The sequence below is a fragment of the Ochotona princeps genome, chromosome 2, assembly GCF_030435755.1.
Source record: "Ochotona princeps isolate mOchPri1 chromosome 2, mOchPri1.hap1, whole genome shotgun sequence".
In the NCBI taxonomy this organism is placed as follows: domain Eukaryota; kingdom Metazoa; phylum Chordata; class Mammalia; order Lagomorpha; family Ochotonidae; genus Ochotona; species Ochotona princeps.
The window spans coordinates 52,641,495-52,658,371 of NC_080833.1; the positions used below are offsets into that span (position 1 = coordinate 52,641,495).

The following is a 16,877-nucleotide window of genomic DNA, read 5'->3' on the forward strand; positions in this document are numbered from 1 at the left end:
TCTTATGTAGGGGAGAAAATTGTTATTGCTGAAGCTGAGTGAGGCAATTGATGAGCTGTTTTCACTTCTCCTGTGCCACAGTCTTTCTATTGACAACTCTCCTTTCATATTGAACAGTCTATCAAAGGATTCTTCCCCACTCCCCACATCCCTGTCCTTGGATGGTACCCCTTCCTCTGTGCTGATTTGGACATCTCTGCCAATCCGTGTTATATCTCATATCCCATATATATTTTCCAATTAGCCTGCTTATTATTATCCTTGTAAATAATTATTTCTTTCTGTATTTAATTTTTTTCTTTATGAAATAAACATTGTGAGGAGGTTTCACAACAGCTTTCTTTGTAGGACCCACCAAACATGCAATCAATGATTAAATTAAATCCATGCCCTGGAATAGTTTACAATACTATGAAGCAACAACCTGTCAACACACACACACACACACACACAAGTTGAATGAATCTCAAGGGCATTCTGCTAGATGAAAAAGCTTTCATAACTTTCAAACAACAATATTGTAGAGATGAAGGGATGATGAATGATTGCCCATTTTAAGGATGATTGGAAAGGAAGGCATGGGAGGGGCAATAAAGAGCACAAGGGAGAGCTTTAGGGTGATGAAATAATTCTGTATCCCAGTTGAGCTGGTGATTCTGTGAATTTACACTAGTGATAAAATGAGAAGATGAGATTCACATATAACAGTGTCAAGTTTCTACTTTGCATAATGTCCCATAATTATGTAAGCTATAGCTATTGGAAGAAACTGGGGAAGTATATATGGCGAACTCTCTGATTTTCACCCACACTTCTGATATCTAGTGGAGACTTCTCCCCTCCCCATCACATCCTGGATGGAGTACAGAGCCCTTTCCTCAGGTTGCTGGAAGGAGATAGGGCAGCTCTTCCAGACTCAAGCAAGACTTTCAACAGGAATTGCAGGTTTTACCTTGGTCTAGGGATATTATTTTGATTTTCAAATGAGCAATAAAACTACACCTCCCACCCTCGCCCCATATTCATGATCACCTGTAGCCTCAGCTTTTATTTATTGTCCTTTAGGCACCCGAGAATTTTTTCTTTAGATTTCAACAATGCCCTGTATTGTCTCTCATGATGTTTCATTTAGTACTCAGTGTTATGGACCTGGATGGGGCTGGGGTTGGGATGGGGACGCCATTTCTGTGCAGTGCTCTTGCTGCTCCATTGCACTATTGATAATCAGATGTGTTTCTGCACTTTGTGTGGACTTTCCATTTAGGGAAGATGTCTGAGGCCAAGTCAAACATTCATCCCAGTTTCACACATAATGAGTGCTAATCTACATGTACCCATAGCATGAATGAGGAATTGCACATCTGCAGTTTCATAGAAGAGAGCCCGAGGATGATAGCTTTTGAGTTTTATAGTTTCCAAGAATACAGACTGTATTCACTTTAAAGGACATGTGCATCTTTGTGATGCTTTCTGTAGCATAGTTCCTTGAAGTGCAAGACCTATGTGTAATCTGAAAGACTCATTTAGCACATTTTGAGAAGGAAATAGAGTTTCTAAAGGGGGAAAAAAAGGACTTGTAAACATGACTCAAGAACTGCAAGAACTGTCTTCTTCCTGCATATGTCTTGTGCAACCACTTTTGGGTTTTAGAATTCATGAACCTAAAGTTGACCCAGGGATAAGTTTAACCTCTCATTCTGGGTTGTCAGACCATTTGAGCTCTACAGAGGACAGCATGTATGGTGCGACTGGAGTGGGCGAGGGGGACGGGGTTGAAGCCAGGGAGCAAGTGGCTTTGACTGTCTGAAACCCCCGCTCACTGAGCTGGGCTGCCGGGCTGCCTGGCTTGTTCACAGTCCTCACTGGGCAGGTTTCTTGACATCCCTTTCACAGGTTCTTCACTTACAAAACGGTGCCCACCTTCGAGAACTGTTAGGCAAACCTCAAAGCATAAACAGAGCCTTTCAAACATTGACAAAAACAGAATACCTCTTTCTTTTGTTTTTTTTCTGCAGTTCTTACTCTATAAAATATGAATAATACCATATAGATTGGAATACTTCAAATTTTTCTTCAAATTTATGGCTTTGTCAGATGTATGGTCATCATTCTGTATACAAAGTAATTACATGTTTTACCAAAATATATGATTTCAGGGTGCTATATTGAAAAATTGAGCAGTAGTGTTGTTGAGATGTTGAGCAAGGGTCCCAAGCTATAGAATCATGCCACTTATGACTGTGCTGATGCCTTCCTTTGGAGTTGATTCCAGCCCTCTGAATTTGAGGTTACAGAGAATGCTCAAGTTCTTGTGGATACTGAGCCAGAGTGTCTTCCACTCCAGACTACCTCTCCTGGACCAAGAGTGGCTGTCTTTCCCTTCTTTGCAGTAATAAGCAGAGCCTCCACAGTGGAGAGGACCCCTCTTTCAGGATCCCGAGGTGGGGCATTTGTGAACTTAGGGTTGGAGCAATGCCCAGACTGGCTGACCCTTGTGTTGTAGATGGTTGTTGTCCCAAATAGGTGCTCTTGGTGATGAAGTGTAGCTGCTTGTGGGCATTTTCATTGAAATACCAGCAAAAGGAAGCCCAAAGTCTTTGCTAATGTCTCCAGTAACCTGCCAGTATCCTCAGAGCCACCGTGTCTGCCTTCCTGTCCCCCAACATTACCTCTAAATAATCACAACAGATTCCTTCTTTTACCATAGCGAGAAAGTGAGCCACTTTTGTGGGGCTGAACCTGACTGTTGGGAAATTGCTCTGAAGGTAATATTATGTATTAGAAGTGACAACTTTGTATGTTTTCAAGTTATTTCCTAAACCTGGCTATGTCAAAACTTTTCTGACTTTTGCAAAAACCTTTTGTCTAGCGAGAGTCTCATTTTCTTTTTACAAAATAGGAAATTGTAACATAATTTTGAAAAATTTTGAAGTATTTAAATCTTTTTGACAACACTTAAATATGTAAACCAGATAAAATTAGTGTTATTTTTTTAAGGGAGGGCCTAGAGTCTTTTCCTTTTTTTTCTGTACCCCTCCCCCCGAATCCTCCAATGTGCTCATATGATAATACACCCACAAAATCCTATAGATATGGGCCCGGCACCGTGGCCTAGTGGCTAAAGTCCTCGCCATGAACGCCCCGGGATCCCATATGGGCTCCAGTTCTAATCCCGGCAGCTCCACTTCCCATCCAGCTCCCTGCTTGTGGCCTGGGAAAGCAGTCGAGAATGGCCCAAAGCCTTGGGACCCTGCACCCACGTGGGAGACCTGGAAGAGGTTCCTGGTTCCCGGCTTCGGATTGGCCGTTGCGCTCACCTGGGGAGTGAATCATTGGATGGAAGATCTTCCTCTCTGTCTCCTCCTCTCTGTATATCTGACTTTGTAATACAAATCAATAAATCTTTAAAAAAAAAATCCTATAGATACACAGGCTACAGTTTGCTGAATAAGTCCTTGGCATTCAGGACTCACCCAAGATAACTTTCTATGATCCAGGGATTTGGGATGAGAAAGGGTACTAGTGGAGCTACCTGCTTCTCTTGCACTCAGTCGTTGTGGCCACTGGGCCGGTGACTAGTCTCCAGAGTGCCCTGTGTGCCAATGTCACCTCCTGCCTCCCCGCAGCAAATATGAAGGGTGTGCCATGACTGAGCACTTTGAGCTTCTGCATCCAGTAAATGTCAAGTCTCTCCACCTGTCACCTGCTGAGATGATCCACTGATCCTTTTAGAGCCCAGACTTCTATAAATGAGGAGGATTTCGAGGGTTTTTCCCCCTTGCCTTCAAATAACATTCCCACTGTTCAGACTTAAATACCAAAACCTTATGGTGTGCAGAGGCAGTGCCAAAAGTCCATCATGAGGAAAACTGCAGAGATAATAACCCCTATTGATCACACTGCAGGGAGAATAGTGGTTGAGGTTTGCCCTCCTACTGAGTTGAGAGAGAGGCTGCAGTTTCCTGAAACATTCTTGATTTACTTGAATCGGAGAAAACCACACATAAACACTTAAGTTCTTAGAGAAGTGGTGACCAATTCAGGAAAACCTCACAGAACGAAAAGATTGGTTCAGATTAGTGCAGCAATCTGAGCAGGAACAGTCTCTTTGAAAGCATGGTGAATGCATTTTTGTAAATGTAGCTAGTAAGACAGCAGCTCTTAAATATGGCCGTGTGGAGGATGGCTGCCATCTACCTGACTAGACAACAGACAAGGCACAGAGGAGCTCAAGTCTCATTTGGGAACTATGCAGGAGCTTTTTAGTCCTGTTCTTTGTAATATTCTGTACTCCTATGAGTCAGCTTACAAAAAGGCTCAACACATCATGCATTTCCCAGAATTCGGGAGGCTTGGAAATAAAAGCAAGACCATTCAAGTGGCAAAGCTATCCCACTAGGGTAGCAGTGGAACCAAAGCAGACCTTGATGGTATTTATACCCAACATTTTCACAGCCTCTTTTCCCTGATGCTCCCTATCAGAAATACACGTCTAGATTGGCAGTATCCACTTTATAGTCATTTGAAATGGATTTTATTAGCCCCATTTGACAGAGGATAAAAACAGAAGTCAAAAGCTAATTGGTAACTTGGCGATGATGACAAAATTCATAAGTGGCAGAAAATAATATTTTGATTTAGGTTTGTCTCTCTTACTGGGACATAGTAATTTGCTATCACTGTGACACTTGCACACAAAGAGGGGCTGCTATCCATTAGTGGGCATGGTTGGAAATGTCTTATCCTTTTGCCACAGTGAGGATAGGAAAGACATGGAATTCCTTGAGACTCTACAGAGTCAAGACCAGTGGCTATATCTTGCTCCAAAGCTGTTGGTGGCTGTGAAACTGATGGAGTTCATGTTGAGATGAGCTTAGTTTTTCTGAATTAATGTTCAACTTTTTTTAGGGAAATATGATAGATTAATAAAAATTTTGTGACAGGGGTTAAAATACTAAACTTTTCGCAAAAAAAATTATCTTCTTTTTTATAAGTAGTCACAGAATATGACTTATTCCAGGGAAACCATTTACATGTAAAAATATTTATCTGTCTTTATGATCATTTTATCTAAGCAGCCAAACATGTGGTTATCCAAAGGAATGAATGTTGAAGCCAAGAATAAAGTTCCTGAGAAACAACACAGTCACTTAATGAGCTTAAAGATTGAGATTATCATTGCTGTTGACCAAGAACTGAGTGGTAATTAGTGTCTAGGGACACACATGGAACAATTATCCCTTTTGCAATGCCAAGCCTCTATTCATTTGTCATTGGCCCCAAATTATGTTCAATTAGCATTTCAAACTCATGTTGGAAAAACCAAGTGACATAAAGCTAACTTTCTATAAAGCTGATACTGTAAAATGAAACTTACATTTCTGGCAATTTAACTGAGAGCAGCAGTAAGATGAAGCTATGAAAATATCGAATGTAAATGCTGTCAAGGTCTGTCTTAATCTCACCGCTTCCCATTCTTTGCTTACTTGTCTGAAATGACACTTAAGCAGACTTTCCTCTATTCCCAAGTTCCCTGAAGTCTAGAAACTGGAATATGTGATGAACCTTTTTATAGGTTGGGCCACAGTAATCCAGAATATTCTAAACACAGGTTATCATTATTGAGAAAGCCAAAGGAGGTGGCAGCAGGGTTGGAATGGGGCATGGTGGAGCTGCAATCAGTCATCTTCAGAAGCCACAGAAATGTAGACAGTTTGTTTCCTGGCAAAGTCACCTGCAGGAAATGTTCATCCATAGGATAAGGGGCTGTTTCTCAGTCTTTTGTATTGTTACTTATGGCTGGAAGCTTTATGAAGAGAAGAGGTCATGAAGCTCTTAAAAAACTTCTGCCACCTCTCCATCCTGTGGCACTGGGGACCATGTTTCCATCACATGAACTTTCTGAGGACAAACCACCTTGAAACTATACCAGATTGATCACAGAAGCCCCTTCCTTTTTCTTATAGGTCTTTGTGAAGCAGTTTTTCCTAATGGAGTCCATTTTTCCCTTTGGTTTCTGATTGCCAATGTTGTATGCTTTCAGATCCATGCCATACTGCCTGTCTGACTTCAGGTCCCCTTAGAGCAATCTTCTGGTCTAGGTTAAGGATGTAGGAGACCTCTAATGGAAGGGACAGTGTATATGGTTTGCCACCATTTTTCCCGACTGCTTTTAGGTCATCCTAGGAGGACTGAACAAAGCAAACAACTCTTCTGTCTCTGCTGTTGGCAGGTAGGCTGACTAGACGTAGTCTTCTGCAAGGTCTCTGTGGGTAAACATCCTGTCTTTGGTGAAGCTCAGTCAGTGATGAGGTTGTGTGGTTTCTATGGCCATCTAGCACACAATCACCATCCATGAAAAGGGAAATGTAGAAAGTGTTCTTCTATCTGTATAAAGGTGAGGCCAAGGTTAAATGGATACAAAAACCAGGTAGGTGTCCTAGACTAGTCCTACCATGGGTTGCTGGAAAGTGTGTGGGTGGTAGAGTCAGACAGACCTTGATTTTAAGTCTGTTTTTTCCCTTTATTCCAGTTCACTTTGCATTCTAGCTCATACCCAGTTTTATTGGCTACCTAGAATATTATGGTAAAAATTATAAAATGCCTATAGCATGATTTGGGTGTATAAGCAAAAAGAGTAAAAATTGGTTAATGATGTCTGCAATGGGTTTTAAGGTGGGAAATTGAGTGCTTGTATGCCATATATTTGATGACCCAGGGCCCTGAACGGTCCAGTGTTCTGTATAATTGGTGTAGTTAGTGAGTGTGTGTGTGTGTGTGTGTGTGTGTAGACATAGCTAAAAGAGAAGTTAGTTTAACCCTACTGAAATATGTTACTAGGATAATATAACTCAAATTGTCACAAACAACAGCTATAATTTGTATATATATGTGTGTGTGTATGTGTGTATATATATATATAGTCTATTATTGAAAACATTTAAATCTTTGTAGAGTGTTACATGTTTGTTTTGTAGTAACTTTAAAAATTATCTTTTAAACTGAGTTATTACAGATGACTTGAAATTCAGATACATTCACAGATAAGTACCAATGAAATCAGTGACAGGTGCATTGGTGTTCCAATTTTCATAAGTAGACTATATGTATGCTTAATGTAAGACTGTTTTTGTTCTACCAACAAAAGGAAGAATTATGTTGGTTAATGTAATTTTTTCAACGTAATATTGTTTTGTTATTGTTCATATGATTTTTGTTATTTTCAAGGTAGTGCTTTGAAGTAAGAATCTTCAAATCTGTTCAAGAGATCTTTGGTTGGTGTCTAAAATGCAGATGCCTGGGCCTGAAAGCTGTAGCAGCCAAACCAGTTTGATAAGCTTTGGGATTGTGGTAGCCTCTCTCCCATTGCTAATGTCCTATAATGCCTCTAACAGCCCATAAGTTAGTATGTTTAATAATGCCCTCGTCTTTCTCCCTTCCCTTCTTTCTCCTTTCAGAAACAGAGCTGTCAGTCACTGCTGAGTTAGTGCCTACCTCATCATGGAACATTTCAAGTGAACTCGACAAAGGTATGCAGTGGGGGACGCAAAGGGGAGGTGGGAAGGGAGGTGAGAAACTCCATTTTTAATCCTGGCATGGCTTCTTTGCAATCAACTGGTCTTCAGAACACTAAAGTGGCCAAAATAAATCTCTAGCTTACTTTGTTTAACATTTAATTACTTGGAACTGTATTATTTCTGGAGAGGTTCTTCACCCTCCCCTCCCCCGCCCCCACTCCTTTCACTTTTCCTCTAAAATGTTCCACATGGTAAAAATGTTTCAAGATGTGAAATAGGGTGGTTTGTGACCTTCCTGACACTACATCTAGTGGATCTTATTTAGGGGATTTGATTCAGCCGGAGCCAGGATTGATCAGAGCTGTTTGCTGGGTGACCTTTTACAATGAGTATTTGATGTGCTTGCAGGGTTCAGGATGGAGTATTTGGAATGTCTGTAATTGCATGCCTGTGCAGATGGCAGCTTCCTGTGTGCACGTGGGGAGCAGGTTCCTGCTTCACGGTTATTGTTTGGCATTCATTAAGCCCCGTTGTACGCTAAGCATTGGCTACTCTGCAGACATCCTATGCCTTGGAGTGGTCAGTCAGGTCCAAATCCACTGAAAGTCCCTGCAATCTGGCTCAATTTCCCTTTTTTTAGTCACCTTTATTTCCTCTTAGGCCCTTTTATGCATTGCCAGTCAATGTCTGAGACACCGGAACTTCCAAAAGTTTGTGGAAAATACGTATTATGAAAAAAAAAGCTACTCATGGATTTCAAAAAATTTTTTGCACTGAAATAAACTTATCTTGTAACTCCATTTTATATGAACTTTGCAAAGTACCTTCATGCAGCCTGTGCTTTTTGACCCCCTGAATCTAGTGGCAATCTTTACACTTTGCATTGCCCTTCCTTTTTTGCCTACACCTATTCTCTCCCTTCTGAGCGCCAACAAATTGCTGCTCTTTCCAGGCTGAACAACAGTTCTGTACTAACCACAGGTACGTCTAACCCCTGAGCAGGGAGTATCCTTCTTCTTGGGATAGCTCCCGCAGCCCTTTTCTCTGCTCTTCCTTCCTCATCTAGATTAGATCATGGTGAGTTAGTTACCTGTCTGCCTCCCCTTCATTCTTAAGCCTGGAAGTTCCTTGCAAACAGGATTTCTATATTGCTTTTTGTTTTCTTCATTATGGAATCTAATACAGATTTGTTCATAGGAAGTCCTCAATGAGTATGTGTGAAATTATGTCACACTTTATCTAATGAGGGACTTCCCACACACAATATAACTAACAAAACAATAATAACCAATAAATTTATAGAATTTTTACAAATATAATAAGTTTATAGAGATTTTACTTCAGTGCAGACATGTTTCTTGGGTCTGGGATTACAGTGGTGAAAGGAACTGAAAAGTCATTGTTAGAAAGTGCTTTCTATGATCAGCTTTCTTTATCTGCTGCTATGTTCCCTGGGAATTGTGCTTCCTCTCTGAGAAGATACGTTATTTCATTACTAATACATGTTAGGATGGCAGAATGAAATGAGATGCCTTTTCATCTTAAAGCATCTTAAATTAAAGCATGTATTTAGGATTATTCTTTTTAAATTACATATTGAAAAACTATTGCTGTATAGATTTACAGAGTGAATACAAAGTATGTCAAGATCTGTTAATGCAATGTGGAATGGCCAATGTAAGCCAATGAACACATCCATCAGACGTGTGGATCCTCTGTGCTGAGAACATTCAAGAGCTAAGTTCTCTGCAAAATTCACATGTACAGTATTCAGCTATTAGCAGTATTTACCATGTTGTGCAAGAGAGCTAAAAACAAAACAAAGCAAAAACAGTTACTTTTGTCTACCAAAGACACAATCATGTTTTCCTATCGTCCAAATTAGACTTCGGCATTATTTTTGTAGTGAGGAATTAATACAGGCACTGTGTGCCACTCCTTTCCTTCTCCATCATCAGATATAATGTCTAGGAAATAATGTGTTTTCAAAAAAAATTATGGATTTTTTTGCTGGGAAAGATATCAACATAAATATCAACATAATGTCTACAGTGTGCAACGCATTTATTTTGCTAACTCCTGCACCAACAGAAACATCATACTATTGCAGCCTTCATTTAAAAAAAAATGTATTTGATTCAAGGCAGATTTTTTTACAAAGAGAGAAAGAGACAGAGAGAGGGATTTTTCATCTGCTGGTTCACTTCCAAGTGACCGCAAATGCCAGAGCTCAGCTGATGTGGGGCTGAGAGCCAGGAGCTTCATCCGGGTCTCCCACACAGGTGAAGAGATCCAGGAACTCAGGCCGTACCCGCTGATTTCCCAGGCCATAAGCAGAGAGCGGGATCAGACATGGAGCAGTTGGGACTAGAACTGTACCTGTATGGGATGCTGGCACTACAAATGGAGAATTTACCTGTATACTGCTGTGCCTGCCCCACATTCTTCCTGTTATTAATGAATATATGCTAAGAAAGACAGCAGAACCATTGATCAAGAACTCAACCTGCCAGATTTAGTATTTCTGCCAGACGGGCACTACAATTAGTAGCAGTTGTCCTTGAAGAACTACTGTAGACTTTAGTGAACCTGCTGGCAAATGGACAATACGATGGCAGACCCCAGAGAACATCCTTCCAGGGAGCACAGACAGCATAGCAGGGATTGTTAGCAGCATCTTTCTTCAGAAGATACTTGATGTGTGGCCTTTAGCTCCCATTAATGACAGAGAAAATTGATTATTTTTTCATTGATCAAATCCCTGTTGATTCCTACTCTGCTCTAGAACTCTAAGAAGAATTAGAATCTGCATATAAATCAGGCAGAGGCCTTTGTCCTCCAATTCAGAGCCTGACTAGAAAGACTGCTACCTAAGTAAATAATAAAAAGTCTTCCAGTCGATCTGGTTGAGCTACCAAGAGCATTCCTTCAAATGACAAAGGTGCTGTTGGAAATGTACAGTGATTTAAAAAAATCCATTCATTGCTGTATTATCCACAGTAGCCCAGTCATGGAAGCAAGAGCCACAGTTTTTATCAGTTGAACAAATTAAGTGGTACACAATGGAATACAATTTAGTATTGAGAATAAATAGGAAATGCTGTCATTTCTAGCAACATGGGATAACCTGGAGAATAGCATATTAACTCAAAAGCCCAGGCACAGAGTCAAATTCTGTTAACAGGATAGGGAGCCAACATCTCATTTATCAATAACATTCACTTTCAGCTGGATATAAGGTGTATATTTTAAAATAGACTTTGAAGAGAAATTTTTAAATACTCTGACCACAGAGAAATGCTAAATGAGATGAAGGAAATGCTAATGGGCATGATATGGTATTTCCACAATTGTGAAGTATCAAACCATCATATTACCTTCTATGATATGTCAATTAGTAATAAAGCAAAACTTAAAAAGAATCTGTTTCTAGTTTGGTACATTAAAAGGAACAATTTCCAGGCTCCAAATGAGGAATAAATTCAATATTATAGTGAAGGTCAGTGAAGAGGAATTAAGCAAAATGTCCTAGAAAATTTGGGGAAATATATATGCTTCCTGGGACAGGAATTTCATTATTCCATAGAGATAAGGGTTGAAGACATATGAAAATTCTGCTGATAACATTGTGTGGAAATCTATCCACCACCCTGAGCCATCAGGATCACCCAATGAGAAATCAAAACCTCAACTTTTGCTATTCATAGAAATAGGTTTGGGTCTTTCTCATGAATTGCCTGAGCCACAAATCAGGACAATAACATATGACCTTGGGGTGAATTAGTTACATGATGAAAACCTGACAGTGGCAAGCCTAATGTCTCAGCAACCCAGTGTGTGTATAAAAACAAAAAGGAAAAATAACAATGAGAAAGCCGTGGTGAAAGTTTACTTTTAAAAATCTTCCTGTGCGTAAGAAAGGGGAGAAAGCCACCATTAGCAAGAGTCAGAAGACAAAACACATGGAGGAGTCTTTATCTTAGGAAGACTTCAGACCAAATGGAGAGAGTGTACATGTTGAAGATGTTTCATGCTGAAACAGGAAATAAAATCTAAAGACAAATATAGGGTAGTATGATCAAAAACATGGGCAGATTTCAGAGAAACTAAATGGAAATTCTGGGATTAAAAAGTAGGGTTAGAGAAAATTCATCAAATGGATTAAAGAGTGGATGGAATCAGCTAAAAAGAAATAATAGTGAGTTGGAAGATCAATTTGAGAAAATTCAATGGCTTAGAGAATGGACTTGAATTCCGAAACTATCACCTATTAACTGTGTGACTTTTGGAGAGTTACCCAATGTGCCGTGCTGTGATCTTTTCATATGTAATATGGGATCATGAAAATACTTATCTCATAGCGTTATTGAGAAAATTCATCTAACTAGTGAATTAGATAAACTAATTGGAGAATAAACAAATGAAAGCCGGATTCTGTTAATATGATTACTACTTTGGGCTTGATAGAAAGCAAATTGTAGGCACTTTGCAGTTTGGGAAAGTGGGTTTATCTTAGGGTTGAATAGAGACTTCATATCCTGATAAATCATCCCACACTACCAGCTGTCCATACATCAGTATTCACCCATGCAAGTGACACGTCTTAGACAAATTTTACATAGTCTCAATTCTACTGACTCCTCTGACCTCATCCCTAGTCATGGTGCTTGATACTCCATTTGAGTACCAGTACTTATCTATTATTGGTTTCACAATCTGCCTCTAACTCCTTACATGTAGCATTCTGACTCTAGTCTCTGCCATGGTTTGTACATGGATTTCCTCAGATTAATGTTCACTTGGTTACTCCTCAGTACGTGAGAATCACCTTCATCCTGTTTCCACCTCCCCTTTCTTTCCCTGCAGTGTCCCCAGTGAGCCTCCTACTAATTAGGACCAGCAGTATTCCTGTCTTGGTGAACCTTCCAAAGGGTGAGAAAGACAGATGAAAAAAATCCTTCCAAAACCCCATTGTCCATACCACCAACAGTAGCCTAAATGTTTCCTGTGTGGGATAGCATATTATCGCATGTCAATTTTGATCAGAATTATTACCATGTGGTACTGAATATCTATATTGTGCCACTTCTGTTAAGTCCTGATTTTCTTATTCATTGCTGTGTCTTTATTGCCTAACACAACACCTGCCTGTCATACAGAAGGAAATATGTTTTCAAGTTGTTTGTTTAAGCTGTATCAATTAATGAATACTGTGTGTGGCACTTCTTAAGTATGTTGCATACATTATTCAGATTCATACCATGCAGTGTAGTAGAACAGATAGGCACCTGAAACTCATAGGGGTGTCAGGACTTGACTGAGGATCACAGAGTGAATGGCAATGTCAACATTCCTAGAAAGGTTCAAGATCCAGTCCAAGGTTGCGGGTCCTGCGTGGTGGCTGAGTGCACTATATCCCTGCATGCATATCTCTCCTACTATGCAGCAGTTTCTTATACAGGCAGGGAGGAGCAGCAAATGAAAACCTATTAGTTGGCATGCTGGAATGCCTTCTGCTTCACCTGGCTACTCTGTTCTATTCATCCATCCTTCTCTGAATCCCCAGCCTCACTCAGCTCCCAGATTTCTTAAAGGACTTAAAGGAGTCCAGTCAGAAGCATTAAATAGTTACCTGTTTATCCTTTCCAGCAGGAAATGAAATTTAAAAGAGACATGGCCACCTGGGAAGAGCACTTGAAAGCTACTATTGTTGGGTCACGGGGCTAATTTCTGAAACAAATGCTTCAGAGGCCAGTCCTACCTAAAATAAATCCATCTATAGGGTATCCACCTCAGCTTCCCCAGGGAATGTTGGGGTGAGTATGATAAGGGCATCTTTCCTAGTCTTCCAGAATCAGGCACAAGAGGTCTCAGAGGTTCTCTATAGAAAGCCAAATGTTTCTTTTGGAGAAAGAACTGGAAATTGCACCAGTAGGTAGCAGAAAGGGAGGAGGTAATGCTTAAATAAAATACCAAGGCCTGCTTCCAACTGCAAATGGTTCTCTGTACTGACAGACTCAAGGTGGGGGTCCTTTTTCCCTGGCTTGCTTTCCTGAATGACCCGCTTACAGCCTTACACACAATAGAGAAGTGCAAAGAAGCTGGGTTCTTAAGCACATTGGTGCTGCTGTTATTTTGAATCTGAGCTCCCTGTTGCTCACCTTTGAGGGGGGATGACTGTGTCTGTCATCACAGGCCATTGTCCTGACTGACCAGCAGGGTCACTCTGTGTTGTGATAACTCTTTGAACGGATCTAAAAGACAGACATGCCCTCATACCAGCCCCAGAGCCTGTTTCTTCCCTCAGAACTGTACCATCCGGGACTAAGATCAGTTCTCGAGCTCAGGAGTGGCTTCTTCCTCTTGTCCTTCATTTCTATTACTTGACTGTTCTTGGCACATAGTCTACTGAAGTGGTATTAATTCCTTGTAGCTGGAAGCTTGATTCCCAGTCTGATTGGCGTATCTGAGTCAAGTATTTGGAGCAATGGCAGAGGACTACGATAGGTAGGTAGGGTAGACTGGATTGGGAACATTCATGTTTGGCAAACAGACAAGACAGACCTCCAGAGACTGGAGTCTCTGAGACCTTATCCTGCCTTAAGTCCATCTTTAAAAGTGGTAGCTAGGGCCTGGCAAGATAGCCTAGTGGCTAAATACTCTCCTTGCATGTGCCAGCATTCCACAAGGGCACCGGTTTATGTCCTGGCTTCTCCGCTTCCCATCCAGCACCCTGCTTGTGGCCTGAGAAAGCAGTGGAGGACGGCCCAAAGCCTTAGGACCCTGCACCCATGTGACAGATCCTGAAGCTCCTGGCTTCAGATCAGCTCAGTTCCAGCCATTGCAGCCCCTTGGGGAGAGGACCAGCAGACAAAAGATCTTTCTTTCTGTCTCTCCTTATCTCTGTAAATCTTAATAAATAAATAAAAATAAATTAAATAAAAATAAACAAATCTTAAGGGGAAAAAAAGTGGTACTGGTTTCAAAAATCGCTTGTGGAATTCCTGAGGTAGTCCTGTCATGTTTAAGGTCACTCAAGTTAAGCAGGTTTGGACCTTATGCAACATATTTCTAAAATTGATAGCATCATTTATTTTCCTTCAAGTATTTCATCTTATCATCATCAAGTACTAAAGCACTTGTAGGCTCTGACTTGTATGGGAATATGGGAGAAATACTATGGACTCAAAGGATTGTAGTAAGGATTCAATAAAGTAGAAAGCCCTGTCACAGTCTGTCATATTGATAGGTGCAAACTATTGGTAGTTTGCTTGTCCCCACTCCTTTTCTAGATCCTTAATGGAAGGAAGCATGATCTGGGAGGAATCCATGCTGTACTTACTCCCAGCTCTGTTGTGCACTGGAGTGGCAATCTCTTATGCTCTGGGCTCAGGGTTTTCATTTGTTCAAAGGAAGGCATTAATCCTTTTTCTGGCCACCTCCCTTATCAGGCTGTAATGTTGCCTGGATGACCACAGTAGCCACTGTTTCCCACTGTTAAACATGGAATGTGTTGAGTCCAAAATGAGATGTAGTATAAAACACACAACTCTGGGCTGGGCACTTGACATAGTGATTAAGATATTGCTTGGAATACTGACATCCCAGATCACAGTGCCTGGGTTCAAATATCAACTCTGCATCCAGTTTAAGGACCCCCTGTGCAGCAGCAGGTGATAGCTCAAAAACTTGTGTCTCCCTACCAACCCTGTGGGAGACCTGAATTGAGTTCCCACCTTTTGCTTCCACCTGAGCTAGCCCAAGCTGTTGAGGTCAGGTGGGTAGTGAAGCAGTGAGAGGATGAATAGAGTCTCTTTCTCTCCCTCATAACAATAATTTTTAAAACACACTAGATTTCAAGGCCTTGATATGAAAAAGAACTTCATAACATCTTAATTTTTACATTGATTACATATTGAAATGGCAATATTTTCACTATACATTGAAATAAGAGGAAAATATTATTAAAACAATTTGCCTGATCCTTTATACTGTGGCCATAAATACTTGTAAATCACACACGAGGCTTACCTGCATGGTTCCTCCCTATTTCCACTTGTGAAACAGTTGTGAAGGCCTTAAATAGATCTCTTAACCTGAATTTCCTCCTCGCTGAGTGATGAGATGGTCTCTTGTCCTTCTGGCTTCGAAATTCTTGGAGCTTCTTTTTTTCTAAAACAGCATATTTCTAAAAACTGGTTATATGTGCTTATGGGTGTGTACAGTGCCTTGAAATATGTGAAGTATCTTATGTGCAGGGCTTTATAATTACTGATTATTATCTGATCATTAAATTTCAGAGAATGCCAGTAACTACAGTAATTTCCATTCTGTGGAGAAAAGTTTTGTGATTAAAGCCAAAAGCTCAAAAGGGGTTATTGTTTGGTAACAGTTTATATGGAAGAAGACAAGAGAACCACTGAACATTTCAGGGACCCCAGCTTAGGGGTTTCAGGTAAGACATTCCTATGAGTTCCTGGTGGTCCAGCTGTGGCCCTTATCTCTTGAACTTCATCTCGCGTTATGTCCTGGACTGGCTTTAAACCCACCACACTGGCTGTCTTTGGGTTCCTCCAACAAGGCAAGCTCTTCCCTGGTCAGTGTCAGTTTGCAAATAGTCTTCCTTCTACCCAGAATGCATTTCCTTGCCGCTTGCATTCTCCAGGTTTTGGTGTCATTGTCATCTCTTAAAAGAAACTTTTCCTAAAATACAATGTGAAACTCAACTGTCAGTTTCCTTTGCTTTTAGAGCAGGGGTGGGGAATCTGCCTTGAGCCATTTGGATATTTATAGCATAATTCATGAGCCGTACAAAATTATCAACTTAAAAATTAACCGGCTGTAGATTTATTAAATTTTGAGTCCTGCCTGCAGTTGCCTTGGCAGGACCAGACATTTCACAGACCTTATAGACCCACAGGCGGAGTGTTCCCCACCCCTGCTTTATAACAATGTTTACATTTTCCAAGTCTATGCCTAGAAGCAGTGAGAAGAATACCTTCTTTCTGGGAGAGAAGGGATCTGGATATAGCTCTGCCAGCTCTGCTATCTCTGCTTTATCCTTCCTTGACAACTCACTCTTGCTCCCTTTGCCTGAAACCTAGCCTGGAAGCCTGTGACAGGGCACTCAGTCCACCCCAACCAGGCAACTCACTGACTCTCACACTTTCTCTCTCTATCTCTCTCTCTTCCCTCCCTCCTGCCTCCCTCCCTCTTTCTCTCTGGGGCCTTTGCTAATCTTCTGAACTTGACCAGTCTCTTCACTCTAGGGAAAGAACCCACTAAGACAAGGCTATGGGATCTGTCAGATTGCAGAGGGAACGTGCTCCCAGTAACAAGTGAGGAAGTAGGCTAGGACAG

The 16,877-nt window shown here is 40.9% G+C and overlaps 1 protein-coding gene across 2 annotated transcripts in view; it reads left to right on the forward strand.

Moving 5' to 3' along the window:
* ROR1 (receptor tyrosine kinase like orphan receptor 1) overlaps positions 1–16,877 on the forward strand; it is a 404,802-nt gene that overhangs the window by 220,498 nt on the left and 167,427 nt on the right. For both annotated transcript variants that reach the window (XM_058657531.1, XM_058657536.1), the window contains exon 2: positions 7,458–7,529. In XM_058657531.1, the coding sequence (XP_058513514.1) occupies positions 7,458–7,529 (72 nt within the window). The remainder of the gene's footprint in view (positions 1–7,457; positions 7,530–16,877) is intronic.